This window comes from Planococcus citri, chromosome 5 (genome assembly GCF_950023065.1).
Source record: "Planococcus citri chromosome 5, ihPlaCitr1.1, whole genome shotgun sequence".
Classification (NCBI taxonomy): Eukaryota; Metazoa; Arthropoda; class Insecta; order Hemiptera; family Pseudococcidae; genus Planococcus; species Planococcus citri.
This window is the reverse complement of record NC_088681.1, coordinates 61,194,536-61,212,406: the sequence shown is the minus strand read 5'-3', so window position 1 is coordinate 61,212,406 and position 17,871 is coordinate 61,194,536. Positions and strand designations below refer to the sequence as shown.

At 34.4% G+C, this 17,871-nt stretch overlaps 2 protein-coding genes across 2 annotated transcripts; both read right to left on the bottom strand.

Annotated features, from left to right (window-relative positions):
• Window positions 1-608: 608 nt before the first annotated feature.
• Window positions 609-11,690, bottom strand: LOC135847645 (aminopeptidase N-like). The gene is made up of 14 exons (XM_065367278.1): window positions 10,728-11,690; window positions 10,413-10,571; window positions 6,921-7,223; window positions 6,650-6,833; window positions 5,939-6,092; window positions 5,744-5,825; window positions 5,473-5,668; window positions 5,171-5,366; window positions 4,799-5,082; window positions 1,758-1,942; window positions 1,473-1,646; window positions 1,243-1,383; window positions 1,077-1,155; window positions 609-981 (listed from the first exon to the last, which is right to left on the bottom strand). The coding sequence occupies exons 1-14, from the start codon at window positions 11,261-11,263 to the stop codon at window positions 685-687; spliced, it is 2,970 nt and encodes a 989-aa protein (XP_065223350.1). The 5' UTR covers window positions 11,264-11,690; the 3' UTR covers window positions 609-684.
• Window positions 11,606-17,389, bottom strand: LOC135847648 (aminopeptidase N-like). The gene is made up of 7 exons (XM_065367282.1): window positions 17,208-17,389; window positions 16,855-17,129; window positions 16,570-16,754; window positions 16,303-16,476; window positions 12,973-13,113; window positions 12,790-12,874; window positions 11,606-12,717 (listed from the first exon to the last, which is right to left on the bottom strand). The coding sequence occupies exons 1-7, from the start codon at window positions 17,314-17,316 to the stop codon at window positions 12,421-12,423; spliced, it is 1,266 nt and encodes a 421-aa protein (XP_065223354.1). The 5' UTR covers window positions 17,317-17,389; the 3' UTR covers window positions 11,606-12,420.
• Between the last annotated feature and the right edge of the window lie 482 nt (window positions 17,390-17,871).

Below are 17,871 nucleotides of genomic sequence, written 5' to 3'. Positions count from 1 at the left end.
TCCTCAACCTTCTAAAGTTGTCACCTCAGTTGAGAAAACAATCCCCTAATTTTTATTTTTTCCCATCTGTGAAAAAAGTGGTGCTAATAGCCCCCCTCCCCAGTTAAAAAATCGAAAAAATGAAAAAAGAAACTGAATTCGTGAAAATTTTTTGTTTCTGCGTCAGATTTAAAAAAAAAAATAATTCCTTTTCCATGAAAAAATTGTGCCCGGTCCTTCGAACCATACCTAAAAGTTGAAAAAAATCAGAAAAAATCAGAATAAATCAGAATAAATCAGAATTAGTTTTTTTTTTTGAAAATATCTCATTTTTACATTAGAGTTGTTCTACATAACCCTCTTTTCAAGAAAACCCCTTTGTTGGACCCAAATAATGTTGGCTCTTATGTATGGAGCCCTCTCAAAATTTGGTAGATAAAAATAAAAAAATAATGAAAAATTGATGTTTGTAGAAATTTTTTGAAAATGTTTCATTTATGTGCAGAATTTCAAAAATCGAAAAATAAATCAACGTTTTTGAAAAAAAAGGCAAACAGCTCGAAATTTTGACCAAGGCCTCGTAGGAAAAAAATGTATGCTTAAAAAATTAAAAATTAACGTAGTCAATGTAATTGAACATAAAAACAGTTTTTTTTTTTTTTTTTTTTCTTCTTAAGAGTAAGTAGGTAATATAATATTACGGCTTTACAAATCTAAAAATAATAAGGAATATCTCAACACTGATAAAACAGAACACAGAAGTGATACAAATATCGAAATAGAAATCGTAGCTCCAGAACTCGGCGATTGTTTAGTTTCTGACGTGGTCGTCGTCGACGACGATTCATTCAACTGGAATACCTCTGTATGTATACGTTCGAGCTTTTTCAAATTTCGCTCGATGATGTTGGGCATATTGGTTTGTATTTTTTTCATTATCTCCGTAATATTTCCATATTTGTTTTGATCCAGCGAGCCGAATTTGATTTCTAATTGTTTTAGCTGGAATTTGCACCACGATAATGTTAGATAATTTCATCGTCAAGAGGCAACGTACTCGTACGAGGGCATTGTGTGCAAAAAACGTTCAAAATTACCTGTTGTAAACGATCATCGGTGTATACTACCCTTCTGAGCAGATTTTCTAAAAATGTGACTCCTTCTTGGTTGAGATAGCTGAATCGATAATAATAAATTAATATTATAATAACAAATCCAGAATACATAAAATGAAAGTATATCTAGAGAAATCATTTCACTTACGGTATTTTATCGATTTTTTCATCGACAAATTCAAGAATCGCTGTTCCTGATGATAAATGTATCGCTGCCGAACTATAGAAAGCGTACCAGTCTTGTTTTCGAATTTCTTTGTTTTTTGGATCCATCATTTTCGACAGTATTCTAATTAACAAAGAGTCGCAGAGAATCAAGTCTGTTATATGTATTTAGAATTGCATATAGGTAGGTAGTGAATTGATGTCAATAGGTACTTTTTAATAACTGCTGTATCCGTGGCGCAAGCGAAAGCTGCAAGAATATGGTGTTTTTCGAAAGAATCGTCGTATTTCAAAAACGTGGCCCATAAATTATGGAAAACCATTTCTTGATCTGTGGAGTTCCTCAGAGCGAAACAATACACCACTGGTTTCAAATCTGGCTGGATTCTGTAAAAGAAGAGATCAGAGTAGATAAGAAATTATCAGTGAGTGTGTGTGTGTGTTTTTTTTGATTGATTATTGTGAGTGAGGTGAAGGTGGATAATTTAGAGTTTATACTTGGTGAGGTTGGCTTTATGTCTCTCGTAATGGTCGAGTGATTTTTGAACGCAGTCTTCAATGTTCAAGCTACAAGCCCACGTTAGAAACTGAGGTTTTACTATTTTTGTCACGTGGCTATCGTTTGATTGGATTTCGAATCCGATCGTTTGGTACGATTTTTTAAACAAATCGCGTAGATAATTCTGAAAAATAAATGTTACAGAGTACAGAACATCAGATGTGGAAAAATTCGCCTGATAAGTGGTTACACAGCAACTTGAACTACGCAGATGTGAATTAGCTTGCAGATTTAAAAATTGAAGGGGAAATTATGGAATATACATATTGTACTCTTGACATAAACCTTATTGAGGGGAAAAAATTATCCCTTTCTATTTTTCTTGTAAGTCACATGAAGGAAAAATTTAAAAAATAATGCAAAATTTGACAACTTTTTTTCTAGCTCATTTTTGAGTCTAAAAAATGACAAATTTTCAGTAGAAGGAAGCGTTGTCGTGACAATCTGACATCAGAAATGAATTCGCCGTCCCAAAAAACCCCTCTAGCCAAATTTTGAGCTCGATTCCAGACCAAAAGGTTTTTTGCCCAAAAAAAATGCGTGAACTAACCCCTTTGGATTTTTTTGGATTTTTTTGAATTCCAAAAAAATCGAGTAAAATGTCGTTTTCCACTAATTCGAGGTCATCGAGTTCGAATCTGGTGTCCGATTTGAGCGCTCGCATTTCCTTCATGAAAAAATGGCGCTTATCTCGGAATCAAAAAAGCCAGCCTCAATTTTGACATCGTATTCGGAATCAGCGACCTCAAATTAGTCAGAAAACGTCATTAATGCCCCAAAAAACAGATTTTCATCCCACTTTTTTTTGACGATTTCAATAGCTTATAAAAAAATTTTCGCATCACGATTTTGGAAAGAAATAAGGAAGTAAGATGCCGTGGGTCGTGGGATTTTTCAATCTTGAAAAATTTCAAGAATTGACAAAATTGAGTTTGAAAAAAATTGCCATTTTGGATAAACTAATGCTTAAAGCGAAAAAAAGTAGGTACAAAAATTTTTAAAAGTTGGTTAAAATTTTGTTTTGGAAGTTACTAAAAACGATGTTATTTTTTTTAGAAAGTGGATTTCACGAGAGTGAAAATTTCTGAAAATTTGTATTTTGGCAGAACTAAAAATGGTGTTCCTTGATGCCAGGAGTTTATTTTTGGGCTTTTAAAAGTTTAGAATTTGAAAATTTTTTTTAAGGATGCAAATTCTGAAGAAGAAAAAAGGACAGGCTCAATATGTGAGGGTGAGAGGTCTTGAAAATTTCCATTTCGAGAGGCATACAAACGAAACTTAAAAAAAGTTTAATAATATTTTTTTTTAGAAATTTCAATTAAAAAAAAAAAAATCAATCCCGATTGAAAAAACTTTATTAATTCATTTCAACGTGATATGGAATTCTTTGTGTGACTGACTGTCACAGTTTTATAAAAGTTGTTGTGTTTAGGAGCATGAAATTTTATCTTTGGTCACCCTGAAAAAAAAATTGAGGAGTGGGGAATTGAAATTATTTTGATGTTACCATTTTGATTTGTTGTTTGCGTCCAGGTACATGATTAAATCTCGCCAACTAAATATAATTTTTCAGCCTCAAACTCTCATTTAACAATTTAAAAAAATTATTTGTTGAACTTTTCAGTGACTTTGAAGGGTATTTTCTCCCACTAAAATTGGAAAGAACGAGGGCGGGGACAAATTCGTTTACTTACCCACTTCGAGAATCTTTGACTCATTTTTAAAGGAGATCAAGTGCACTAAAATTTGACAAAGACTCGAACATTCCTCCAATTGAAGAATTTTTATGTTTTCCAATATTTTGAAATCATTAACCTATTTCTTTCATTTTCAAACATTTTGTAACCGAGTGGACTTTTTTTCATGAATTTAAATGAACGATTTAATTTGATTTTTGGAACATCACTCGATTCTTTTAAAACTGTAAAATTCGACGTGGGAACATGACGTTCACAAACGAATGAAGTTTTGGGAAATTTCATATCTCTCTTCCTTCTTCTCGAATCACCGCAGATTATTTATTAAAATAAGTCGTATTTTAGGAAAAAAAATTTCGAATTAGGCGAATTTTCACTGTTTTAAAAAAAGTCCTGTGTTTATTAACTCCCTTAAATGGGCCTGAGGTAAAAATTATTCTCTGTGTTTCACTTCTAATATCAATTTTTTGGTTTTTTTGTCGAAGAAGTCATTACAGTGCCAAAATATTCAAAAATTATCTCATTGAACTCCCCCATCTCCTCTGTTTGTCTGAACATTTGACGAAAATGTTTTTTTGGACGTTTTTGAAGAATTTTAATCTCAAAATTAGTTATGATTTTTGAGATATTCGAAAAACCGTGTCTTGCAATCTACTTAAATTGTGTTAAAATTTCCCAAGAAATTCAAATATTGTGATAAAAAATAGTTTTTGGAGCAATTTTGAAAAATTTAGATTCTGAAATTTAGTCAATTTTTCTGGCATTTAGTTATGATGATTTTTTAAAAACCAATTGAATTTTATTTGATAGATTTTCATACAGTAAATCATGACTCCATTTTGGGCTCAAAATTTCTCAAAAATGCTCAAAATACATTTTTGTGGCAATATTTGAATTCTTTGTTAAATTTTAACCTATTTTGGTAAGTAGCGTGAGAATTTTCAAAAATTCCAAAAACTATGATGCCAAAGTTTGAGTTTAAAATTCTTCAAAAATGTTCGGAAATCGGAAAACATTTTCGTAAAAATAGCCAGCTATTTATTTGAATTAAAAATGCCACAATCTTCATGCTCTATGCTAAAAAAGCTATCCCTATGCACTTTGCCCCTTCATTTTTCACTGTCAGCAAACCAATTTACATTCATGTTGGCTGGACTGCTCGATTACTAAAAGTTAGATTCAATAAAATACTGAATAAATTCGGTTCTATGGTGTCAGTTTGTTGCTGTGGGACCATTTTTTTTGGCATGTGGGTACCTAGGTAGGTAATGAACAAAACTTACTGTAAAAAATCGATCGCTACTATCTCCAGGATCCAATCTGCTTCGCAATGGTAAGAAGTTCAACTGTTGAATAACTGCATACCAAGGAATCATATCAGTCTCGTTGACTAAATATTCTGTTAATTTTATGGGCACTCGGTAGCTCAAATATTTATCGTAAGCCAAAGCATATGCGTCGCTGATCAATTGGGCTCTATTCAAGACGTGTATCTTTTGATGATCTTGCTTCAGTTGTTCGATCAGAAGATCCCAATTTTTCATATCGTAGTTCACTCGATAATATCCTGCGAATGATTTAAAAAAAAATTACTATCTACATAATTCTAGCTCATATCATTCATTCTCTGGTTATGAAAAAAAAAGTATACCAACCAACGTGTTGTAAATTGAATAAAACCCAATCCGTACTGGAAGTATTTTCTTCTATTCGTACCGGTCCTTCGACCAAAGACCAGTAGGCTGGTCTAGTGTCATAGAATTGCAGTTTGGATTTCGTAGTGAACGTCAAAGGAACTATCCAGTTTTGAAATTTTATCGGTGAAGAAATATTGATGGGTTTATAAGGCGACTATTTGAACAGAAAAAATTAAATGAGAACTTTAAGTATCCGTACATAGGTAGTCACTTTACTCGAGATAAAATCTCCAATATACATAGGTAATTTGGTGTCCAACCTGAGTAATTTTCATTTTCCCATCGTCGTAACTACGATTCACATAAATCAAAGGATATCCAATATTTTCCGTCCAGCTTTTAATTATTTGGACGACAGACAAACGAGGCAATATATTGGAAGTATAACGTTGTGATTCGATATCGAACGCGTCCAATAGATTTTTCTCGATTACAACACCTTCGTGGACTTTTTCTCTGCAGGAAACGATTTAAATTTGAATTCGGGAAAATTTTGGAGTTACTAAAAAATCTAAAAAAGGACAGACGTACCCGTCGCTGATGAAGTTATGGAGCACATTTCTGAACGTGTTGGGCGATACCATATGCTCAAACATTCTAATTACAGAGGCAGCTGGAAAAAAATTAATTGATTTCAATTTTGAGCAAATAGCAGAAAAATATGAATTTAGAGTAGGTACGTAAACATACTCGTAGTAAAAAAAAAAAAAAAAACTAAAACCGCACCTTTATTGTAACTGATGATGTCGTATACGCCTTCAATTTGGTAAGCTTTTTTAATCATCGATGTCATTGACCTTACGGCGAACGTCTCATGCAATAAGGATACTTGCACCTTTTCTATTACGAATAGATGATCGAGGTTCCACGTTGGTTCGAACTGTCGAATAATATGAATCAACTTGACAATTGTAGTACATGTACATATTATGTAGGATTAGTTCTATGACATGTTCCAAATTACTCGACATTTTTTTTTTTTGGTCAGTAAATAACGAATGATAGTATTTTAACACCCACTAATGATACTTAGCCTGTAATGCGTGTTTAATTTCAACTACGGTTGTATGTTTTGATAGAATCCAGTAGCTTTTATGTAAACAGATATGGGCCAGTTAATTTTTATCGGCATTCTTCATTAGCATGTGATCGTTTAACATTTGATCTTGAACTTCCCACACAAGTATGAAAATTTATAATAAGAGTACTTCATGTTTTTGTATACACTTGTTTTTCTGTAGTCGTATACTCTTGTTATTTGGCCTGCGTAGATTTTTTGAGACCCGGACATTGCATTTTTTTGTTACAAAAGTCGCCCAAAAAAGCCCAATTCTATTAGAATTATCTCCTTGTTTAGGCTATAGACGAGTAAATAGGTATTTACGAACTCGAGTAGGTAGATACTCGTATTCTATCATCTGTCTAGTGTCTACTGACCGTAGCTGTTGCAAATGCTCCGAAGTATGTAGCAAATCCCTCTTTGAGCCATAAGTAACTATACCATACTGGTGTGACCAAGTCTCCAAACCATAGATGAGCCAATTCGTGAGTAATGGTTTGAGTAATATCTTGTCTATGTTGAGCACTGCTCGTTGACTCATCTGTCAGCAGAGTTTGTTCCCTACGAATGCACGAATATTAATTAATTGGTCACCTAGTGAACAAACTATAATGCAGTGCAATGCAGATAAAATGTATACTTACTTACCTGAAAGTGACCATACCCCAATTTTCCATACCTCCACTGGAGAAATCTGGCACAGCTACGAGGTCCAGTTTTGGTAACTTGTACGAAATACCGATGTAATCTTCGAGTGTCTTGAGTGCTTTGGTGCTTTGCTTCAAAGCGTACGCTCCTTTTTTGAGTATATTCTTTCTCGCGATTATTCGAATTCTGCCTTCGGTTTCGGTAATGTAGGAGAAATCTGATACCATGAACGATACCAAGTAGGTTGGCATAGCTGGAGATTTTTGGAATTTTTCCCATAGACGATCTCCACCGCTCATAGAGCTAGAGAACGGAATCGATGGAAAATTAAACAATTTTAGTATTTGTAAGAAAATATTAGGTGCTCTATAATAATAGCATAAATTGTAAATTTTGAGAATATTTTCTCAGCTTTTTTCCAAGCACCTTATTAACATTTTGGTGGACATTTTTTTCAACATTTCATTGTATTGTCAATCAAAAAATACATGTAAGTTTATTTTGCCTGAAAATTTTTTTTTTGTTGAATTTTTATCCTACAAAGCTTTAAATTAGTATTATGGTGATTATGAAATTAGGAAATGATTTTGTCTGTCATAGAGACCAATTTGGAGAGCTGGTTTTGTATCCATAGAGAGAATGATTGGTCAAGAGGGAGCAGGGAAGAGTTTCTCTCCGCAGATTTTGAAACCACTTGAGGAAAATGGACCTTATTCCTTACATCACCCGCAAAATTCTAAAAAGGGACAAAATCCAAGTTTTTATTGAAAATTTCTAGCTTTGGCAATAGCACACAGAATTTTTTCAAATTTGCAGGGTAAGTCATTTATGGAATTTTTTGAAAAAAATTCCGTATATACCTATTCTAAACGAAAAATGCATTTTTAGTTTTCCAACTTATGGTACCTACTTTCAGTGACTTTCTTCATTTTGAATGGAGTCGCGATTTATGGAAAGAGGCTGAAAAAGTACAGTCTAAGACCCCCATAACTCAAATTTCACCGGCCCAAATTGATTTTTTTATTTTTGTAGAATTTTAGGAAATCCAAAATTGGAAATTTTCAGAAATTGATACATTTTTACAAAAACGTAAGTACATACATTTTTATTCAATAAACATCATTGGTGCTGAAAATGAAACAACTCCCTCGAACTGAATTTTACCATTTTTGGACTTTCTGAAGCCTCTATCGCGATTTTCAATTTTTTTCAGAATTTTTAAATTCCTTCAAAATACTTACGAATAAATAATTTTGGAAGCTATAAAATCGAGTAGTACAATATTCCAGGCGATTTCTGGGCGGATACTTCGATTATGTTTTTTTTTGACCAGTAAGTACATTTAAGTTACCTATTTGTAAAAGAAAAAAAATAATTTTCTGCCTGTATGGAAAATTTTTTAAAATTTGCATGAAGGTCTGACTGGTCTGATCCTCGCTTTTTCTGGCCATTTGCTGGAACCCCCTGCACAATTCTTGAATTCTCCAGACTCTCGTTAAACAGGTCGACAATAAACTACATACCTACAACTTGATTTTTAGCTTGCCAAATTAATTTATAGATACGTTTTATTCTGGATAGGTTCAAAATTCTGGAGAAATCGAAAATCCCGTTGGAGGTTCCAGAATGATGGAGAATGGTAAAATTCGCTTCGGAAGATTGATATTACTTTTCTTTGGAGCATAAATTAACGAAAATTTACTAAAAATAAATTCAAGCTGATGAAGTTTTGATTAGGTATGAAATTTCTGACCTTCAGCTCTTTCCAAAAATCATGGTACCTTACAAATCGTAGACAGATATTTCAAGTGGTTCCCTCGCAAGATACATGAATTGGCCTAAGTCAATTTTTTTTACCTGCAGCCTCCTATTTATGGTGATACAATAAACATGATTTTAGAGCAAATTGTCATAATTTCGTCACGTCCACTCCCCTCCTCAAAAGAATATGACCTATGGTGGGCCGTTGTTGACTTTTTTTGGGAAATTGGAGAAGGGATTCGATGATGAAGTTGTAGCAGGATCTCAAAAGTCTATACAGGAAAAGTTTTGGATCCCTGAGTTGAGCCATCGCTTTTTCATTTGAATTTCAAATTATAAAACTTACGTTAAAAATCTCAACAAAAAAAATTGTGGAAAATTTGTTTGTGATATAATTTCACCAAGAAATGTTCAAGACGGGGCTAGAAGTGAAAAGTTCATTTTTTGAAGTTATAGTCATATTACCTAGTAGGGTGGGTTGTTTTTGATTTTTTTAAAAATTTTTGGATGATTAAAAATACATTTTTTTTTCATTCATTCGCGAACATTTTTTTGGAAAATTTAAGGGGAGTTCGATATTAAGTTGTGTGAGTACCTCAAAATACAGTGCATCTCGAGGAAAGGATCCTTAGCTCGAACTATCACTTTTCTTTCGTAGTTTCAAAATTTAAAATTCACCTACATCGAAAATCAAAAAAAAAGTTTTGTTGAAATAAAATTTTGTGATAAAATTGATTTTACTCGTATTATATTCACTTGGGAGTGAGAAAGCCGTTTGAAATTTTCTCACTTTTTCAGGTCATTTTACTCGATTTTTGAATTTATAAGTCCAAAACTGCATTCCTATAATTTGCAAAAAGAGTGCATTTTTTTGCAGTTCAACTTTCTATAAAAAGAAATTCGAGATTTACAGATCGAATTTCTCAAGTGGTAAAGTGAATTTTTCAATTATTTCTTTTACTACATTTTTCATAGTTTTAGATTCTCAAAATTTTTCATTTTTTGCTCAATGAACTCGAATAAGTTTTTAAAAACTTTGAAAATTGTCTTGAAATATGAAAACTGTTGATTTGTAGTATGAGAGACTTGAAATGGAATGAGTGCGGAGGAGAGTTCTTTTTCAACGTTTTTGAGGGCACCACACGACACCTAAATGTTTTAGAAATGAATGAAATAAGATTTTTTCAAATTTTCATCTCTCCCTTGGTCTCAAATTTGCTTTCCGCCTTTAGATTAGCCATTCCATATCTGTACAATTTTTCGTACTAATTTTTTGATTTGAGTAATAGAAGTCAGCCTGGTGAAAAAATGTCTAAAAATCACTAAAAGATTACCTATATAAGTACCTAATTTTTCATTTTCAAAATTTTAAAGATATTTAACTCTATTTTCTTTCAGTTTTTCCAAAGATACCTGGGTATATAGGTACCTCAAAATACATTATGATTTCTAATTAGAGTATTCACTTCGATTTTTAATTGAAAAAATTCTCGAAATGAAATTATTTTGTAACGATTGGACCCCTCCACCCCTGCTTCTGCGATTCTGTGTGTACCTGGTTGATACTTTTTTGAAAAATCTGAAAGATTGCAAAATTTCGTCTGATCTCTCTAAAAGACTGGGCTCTTTGCTCCGAATAAGTATTATAGACATTATAAGGGCGTAATAAGGTGTGATGAACAACAACAAAAAATTATGTTACCAATTTCGGTAGATTGTCTTTATACTTACTCAGAAGGCAGACGATTTTCCCAGGGCATATTGCTTACAGCGAATTGTTCTGGAAACCGAGCCAAGTAAATTGTGAATGGAGTTCTGAAACGAGGTTCGTCGAAGCAAGGAAATGCTTGACGGGCATAATTTGGCTCGAAATGGGTCACTACTATCCATCTAAAAATGGTAAAATGAGGTACACTTGAAACACCTACTCATTTTAAGTGAGAGGCATTATGATTCAAAGCAGTTTTGTATTTTGGCTTTGTATACTCCAGTCAAGAAAAAAACTAAACTGCTTATTGAACAGAAAATGAAATTGAATAAACTCACCTTTCTTCAGACCCAATAGAATAAGAACTGCGATAAAATCCTTGCAAATTATCCCCAATCACACCTTGAAATTCGATCACAACGATATAATCCGTACCGAAAGGCAAGGACTGCCAAGTCTCAATGATCAGTAAATCATTAAATTCGTCCAATTTGTGACTAGTGTTGACGAGTATCTTCGACGTATCGATTTTGAAAACCTTTACGCTTTGTAGAGTCAGATTTCTGCTATTAAGAATGATCTTATTGGTAGTAAATTTCACTCGAATCGAGATATCTACTTTACCGAAGAAAGTCCAGTTCTTAAAATCGGGCACAAATCTCAGCTCGTAAGAGATAGGTGATACTTCGTCAGTCAATCTGTAAATCTCACGGTAGATTTTCTCCAGAGCAGTGTGATTTTTTTCCGTGGTTACGTTTGAATTATTCGGACTAACTCCGGTTTGAGTATTATTTAATGGAGGTATAGAGACGAATCCTCTCGATAGTGAGGATATGCTTAAAAATACGAAAAATACTAGTCCATGATTCGACATGATTACAGGACACGAGTCCACGTGATTAAAAATTTTCTAAAAATATTGTACGAAGGGTCATAAGTGCACATTTGTTATCTGGATTTTATTGCAAATACTCGTACGTGCCGAAAACTCGAGTAATTTAACAACGACCAAATAATATAAAACATTTTGCTATCACTGAGGGGGAAAAAATAGCTCAAATTACCAGAAAAAAATATGCATTAAAGTAGGTAAGCTGGTGTAATTTTCAAGATTATATTTTCCCGCACATTTCACTACATTTTGTTAAACACTATTTCGAGTACGATAAAATTTATCACGATTTTGAAAATCGCCTTCACAATTAATAATCTAGCGCACGTTCACTGTATATTTGGGTTATAGTTTACACTACACTGTTTTTTTTTTTCAGCAGAGATGGTGTACATTATAGATGGTAATTACGACATAACTTCGGAGAGGATGCGATTTGATGTATATGCATTTCGTACTCATTAAAAATTCATACTAGTGATATCATATTTGATAAGGTCATGGCCTAATTGTTGAAATTGAATAAGAAACGTACGAGACGCTGTATTTAGTGGTAGGGTGAAAGAATTCCTTCTCTTGAATTTTTTTTTCAAGTTTGAAGATGGCCTCAGTTTTAAAAATGTACCATGTACCTAATATTATATTTTTGAATAGTAAATCCAGGGGCGTGCTGAATGGAGAAGTGTGGAAGACGTCTCACTTCCTCACAATCCAGAAAAATTCAGGCAAAAAATTGAGAATTTGTTTTTACTTCTTGAATGATAAATTTTCAAAAGTTCCCACCCTTGCTTGGCTCGGGCCAGATCATTCTACTTTTCCTTTCTCCGGCCAAAGAGAGTAGAAAAATTGACTTTTCGCATCAAAAATAATGTTGGTTTACTCGAAACTTTCCAATTGCCAAACTTGGTTGTTTTTGAAAATATAAAATTATGTCCCCCCCCCCTCAAAAAATGAAGAATTGTGAATTTTCAAGAGCTTTCGCCCTCCCTTTGCTCGGCCAAAATTGGCAATTCTGTTCTCTTTTTGATTCTGATTTTCAAACGCCAAAAGGCTAAAAAAAAACGAAAAAATTGCGAATTTTCGATTTTGAATTTTAGTATTCATTTTTTGTCAAGTATAAATGCATCGTTTTTGAACATTTAAAAATTATTCAACATATAAGTCGCAACACCAACAAGAACCAATTGCAATTTAAAATTGAAAATGGTAATCGCAGCTCCGGAATTTGATGGCTGATCAGATGGTTGAACAGGTTTTGATGGAATTACTTTCGTATCTGCCTCCGACTGTGAAGATTCTTTCTGCATTCTATCTAGCTTCTGAGCGTTGTAATTGATCGTACTTGCGGAAGTAGACTGAAGATGTTTGATTATGGAAATGATCTCGCCGTATTTATTTTCATCGAGCAAATTTAACGCGTTTTCCAAGTTTTTCAACTAAAATGGGATCGTATAAAAATATTTTGTACAGTAGCACTTTAATCGAAGATTCGAAATTTGTTAATTTACCTGTTCTACTTGATATTGGCTTCTGATGTTGTTTTCCATCGGTCGCAGAAGGTCTTTGAAGAATGAAATTCCATCCTCCATTCGGCTACGTTGTTGAAAATATTTTAAAATGAGGAATAGGTTATTTTGGAAGCTGAATAAAATACATGTAGAGAGAATAAAATTTAAAAAATGTTCTCTTACTTTATCGTCTCGGTTTCTCCTATTGCAAATCTTAAGGCTGCTGTGATGCCAGACATTCTTGTAGCCAACGGAGTCAAGAAATAGGATCTGTCCTGTTTTTGAATTTCTTTATTGTTTGGGTTGGTCATCTTCGTTAATATGCTGCAAAATAAATGATCGGGATTGAATTTTGTGTGCTTTTTGCTTTGATTATGGGTATTGGCGTGGATCGCACAAACCAAAAAAAATGTTGTAGGATTTTGACCAAATTTAGTGCAGACTTTCATTTTGAGCTGAAAGTCACTCAGAAAAAATTATTTGCTTGGGAGGTGCTCCTGGAGGGGAGATATGGGTTCAAGTCGTTATTGCCAATTTCAAAAACCCTGAAAAATTTGATAAGTTTTTGGCAGGACATATTCTAAGGATTTTTTTTCAGCACAAAATACTTTCAAAAATGAAAAAATTATTTTGCCCCCCCCCCTCCAATGAAAATCCATGATCTGCTCAATAGAAAATTCAAATTTTCATGTCATTCATTAAAAAATGAAAATATGTACTAACTTCTCAAATAGATTTTATTAAAAATCAATTTTAGTTTATTTCAATCCTCCAACTCCCAACCAGTTTTCGAATAATTATTTTCTCACGTAGAGATAACCAACGCCCATGATTTTTCTGAAACGTTTCTATTCTGGAAATTGAGTGGGCAGTACCTTTTGCAAAATTTCACATTTCTGACCAAAATTTTTGATTCAATTTTTCGAGATGACCTAAAAAGGCTCTTTTGCAAAACATCCCATCTTTAAAATTGAAAAAAACATTAATCACTCTAGGTCATCTGAATTTTGGAAAATTAGAATTTGTTAACTTTACTGAAGACGAATTTATGGATAAATTTTTGAGACGAAAGCCAAAAATGTTATTTTGAGAAATTGTGCCTTCGGAAGTTGAAGGAGCTAGGGGTGATGAATGGGTCATTCCATATCAACTCAACCAAAAAAAGGCGATTTTGAAAGTCATATCTTTCGATTTCGCTCAAATTTTTTTTACAATATATACCCACCCAGTAAGTAAGAACCGCGCAATTAGCTTGGTCCCAGCCCCCTTAGGGGGTGAGTGGGGGGGCTTCCATTATTTTCACATTGTATCGAGGTACTCAACTTCAGCAGCCCATTCCTCCAAAACTATGATACTTTGATCAAAACTGATTTCACAGTTCGAAAAGGCATTGCATTTACAACTTTTTAAGAATTTTGAAATTTTTAAAAGTTGAAAGTTGAACTTTAAAATTGAAAGTTCAAATTTCAAAATGACGCTGTAAGTGGGAGCTACCATTTAAAATTTTGAAAAAATTTCCATAGATGTACCTTTTGATGCTTTTTCGAAATATTTAAGTTTCGAGATGGGATCTCTCAATGGAAGGGGAGCACCCCCACCCCCAATTTTGGGCGAAACTTTCGAAAGAAAATCTGGGGCATGTGATGTATCGAATTCTATGTTTTTGTTGATGCTGAACACGAATATGACGTTGGATTTTTGATAGGACCCATCCACGGCCCCCAGAACCTCCCCAAAGGGGGTAAAAGTCCAAAAAAGTGTTTTGTTCGTGTGACGCATGGATTAGTGTGTTTTTGGTGATGCTGAACACGAATATGACGTGAGATTTTTGATTGGACCCAATCCACGGCCCTCAACAATTTTTTTGGACATTCACCTATCGGGGGAGGTTCTGGGGGCGATGGGTGAAGTCGATTCGAAAAACTAACGGCAATATTCGTGTTCAGCGATATCGAAAACATACTATTTCATGTGTCACACGAATGTAACTATTTTCATAGGGGAGGTCACCCCCTTTGGGGAGGTGCTGGGAGGCGTGGAGGGGTCTAATCAAAAATCTTACGTCATATTCGTGTTCAGCATCACCAAAAACACACTAATCCATGCGTCACACGAACAAAACACTTTTTTGAACTTTCACCCTCTTTGGGGAGATTCTGGGGGCCGTGGATGGGGTCCTATCAAAAATCCAACGTCATATTCGTGTTCAGCATCATCAAAAACATAGAATTCGATACATCACATGCCCCAGATTTTCTTTCGAAAGTTTCGCCCAAAATTGGGGGTGGGGTGCTCCCCTTCCATTGAGAGATCCCATCTCGAAACTTAAATATTTCGAAAAAGCATCAAAAGGTACATCTATGGAAATTTTTTCAAAATTTTAAATGGTAGCTCCCACTCACAGCGTCATTTTGAAATTTGAACTTTCAATTTTAAAGTTCAACTTTCAACTTTTAAAAATTTCAAAATTATTAAAAAGTTGTAAATGCAATGCCCTTTTGAACTGTGAAATCAGTTTTGATCAAAGTATCATAGTTTTGGAGGAATGGGCTGCTGAATTTGAGTACCTCGAGATAATGTGAAAATAATGGAAGCCCCCCCCACCCACCCGGCTGGGACCAAACTAATTGCGCGGTTCTTAATTACTGGGTGGGTATATATTGTAAAAAAAATTGAGCGAAATCGAAAAACATGACTCAAAAATGTTGGTTGAGTTGACATGGAATGACCCGAATTGCAATAAAATAATTCAAAGATGACTTGAAAAATTTCATCTCTAAAAGATCATAAAACTTTTTGAGAATTTTTTTTCAATTACAAAGTAAGTAGGTATATGTACTTAGTTGCAAAAAAAAAATGATGGAAAAAGCCTAAAAAATCGTTTGTTTTATTTATATTTCAAATCAAGATCGTTTTTGATCCGAAGCTTTGTAATTTTCAAATATTTTTGGGTAATTTTTGTTTAAAATAATAAATTTTTGAAATTTATATTCTTCTTGAAAGGGCACAAATTTCATTTGGAGCTGCACAACAAACTTTTGATTTCACAATTATTGGAAATTAGAAAAAAAAATAACCAAAAAGTTGGCACCACTGCGTTCCAAAATATTTTACCCGGCTCCGAATTGATATTTTTTCATGTTTTTGCATAATTACCTACCTACTGACAAATATGTATTTGACTGAGGAAAAAAATTTCAAAACACGAATTTACCCAAAGATATTAAATTTGCAAATTTTCAACTTTCAGTAGAACCCTAAAAGTGGTGGGCTCATTTTCCACAAAACAGGTTGGGTGGGGAGCAATAGTGGAAAAACCAGGATTTCTTCGAAAATACACATAGATACCCTTGGGGAACACCTTCGGAACTGAAATTTTTCTGAGTGACTTTCAACTTGGAATGAAAATAACCAGTGAATTTTCTGAAATTCCTCCTACCTACATTCTTTTTTTAGTGATCCTTTCTTATCGGCATGTACCTTACAAAGTAGGCATTGGATTATTATACATACTTTCTGATAACACCTTCATCTGAGGCACAACTGAGTGCAGTGAGGATTTGGGTTTTTTCAAAAGGAATTTTACTCTTTGTGTACTCGTTCCATAAGTTAATGAACACTGTTTGTTGATCTTTCGAATTGATTAAAGCGTGACAAAACACCACATCATTTAAATCAGGTTGGACGCTGCAAAAGATGATAAAAGATAGATAGAGAAGGGCTAAATTTTCCTGTTTGTAATCAAGGGTATTCTTCTTTCGAAAATTGAGCGAAGATTACTTGACGAGGTTGTCTTTATGAGAGTTGTACTCGTTGAGTGAGTTTTCAATGCAATCTTCGATGCCCATTTCGCAAGCCAGCATCAAGAATTGAGGTTTTACTATTCTCTCGATATGATAGTCTGTCAATGACATACGGAACTTGAATATTTTGATAGAATTTTTGGCTAAATTGCGCAAGTAGCTCTGAAAACAAACATTTTTTTAAAAAAAAGAGGATAATCACAAATTGAAACTTTATATTAGACCTAATTATTTTAAAATTAAGGTAAAACTGGTACCATACTTGGAAAAATTCGTAGTTAGGAGAATCGTGCAATTTCAACCGAAGTCTATTGAATGCCTTGATGGCTGCGTACCAAGGAATCATTTCTGTTTCCTTTGGTAAGTAATCAGCCAACTTTAGAGCTATCGCATAGCTCAAATGCTCATCGTAAGCTAAAGCAAACGCGTCATCGATTAGTTGAGCTCTATTCAAGACGTGTATTTTCCTATGATCTTGTTGCAGTTGGTCAATTAAAAGGTACCAGTTCTCAGTATCGTAGTTGACTCTATAATATCCTGCGATTTGTGAGAGAAAATTAGTCATTTTTTTGGTACCATAGAGTGTTTCATTTTCACACGGAAAAGGTCACAAACCAGAGTGTTGAACGTTGAACAAAATCCAATCCGTGTTCAGAACACGTTCTTCTAATTGCATAGGCTCACTGGTGGTCAGCCAAGTCATTGGTTGAGTGTTGGAAAACATTGGTTGAGATTGGCTCCGTGTGGCCAGCCCCGACCATGTGGGGGTGGGGGTCGAAAATAGTGCCAATCGTTTGTGCTTCGTTTGTGCACGTTTGTGCACTAATTACTTTCGTTTGTGCTCACCCCCTTCATGGCGTATTTGAAGGGAGCCTTGGTCGGGGCTGGGGACACGCAGCCCCGACCATGAGGGGGAGGGGGTTGAAATTAGTGGCAATCGTTTGTGCTTCGTTTGTGCACGTTTGTGCACCAATTTGTTTCGTTTGTGCTTGCTCCCCTACAAAGTGGAAATGGTCGGGGCTGGGGACACGCAGCCCCGACCATGAGGGGGAGGGGGTCGAAAATAGTGCCAATCGTTTGTGCTTCGTTTGTGCACGTTTGTGCACCAATTGGTTTCGTTTGTGCTCGCTCCCCTACAAAGTGTAGAGGGTAGGTGAGGACCCAAGGTACTCGTTATAGCAGGGAATATATGCCCTCGGTCGTCGGTAACACTGCTGGTGCAGCGTCATCTAGCGGATTAGTTCCGCTAGATGCGGACGAACGAAACAGACTGCCGTGT

Coding starts and splice junctions, on each gene's coding strand:
- LOC135847645 (XM_065367278.1), bottom strand. CDS start 11,263: ATGTCGAATCATGGACTAGTATTTTTCGTATTTTTAAGCATATCCTCA. Junction 5,826..5,938: donor CATCATCAGTTACAATAAAG/GTGCGGTTTTAG, acceptor ATTTTTTTCCAG/CTGCCTCTGTAATTAGAATG. Junction 982..1,076: donor CCGATGATCGTTTACAACAG/GTAATTTTGAAC, acceptor TGCAAATTCCAG/CTAAAACAATTAGAAATCAA.
- LOC135847648 (XM_065367282.1), bottom strand. CDS start 17,316: ATGTTTTCCAACACTCAACCAATGACTTGGCTGACCACCAGTGAGCCT. Junction 16,477..16,569: donor CATAAAGACAACCTCGTCAA/GTAATCTTCGCT, acceptor CATCTTTTGCAG/CGTCCAACCTGATTTAAATG. Junction 12,875..12,972: donor GGAGAAACCGAGACGATAAA/GTAAGAGAACAT, acceptor TCAACAACGTAG/CCGAATGGAGGATGGAATTT.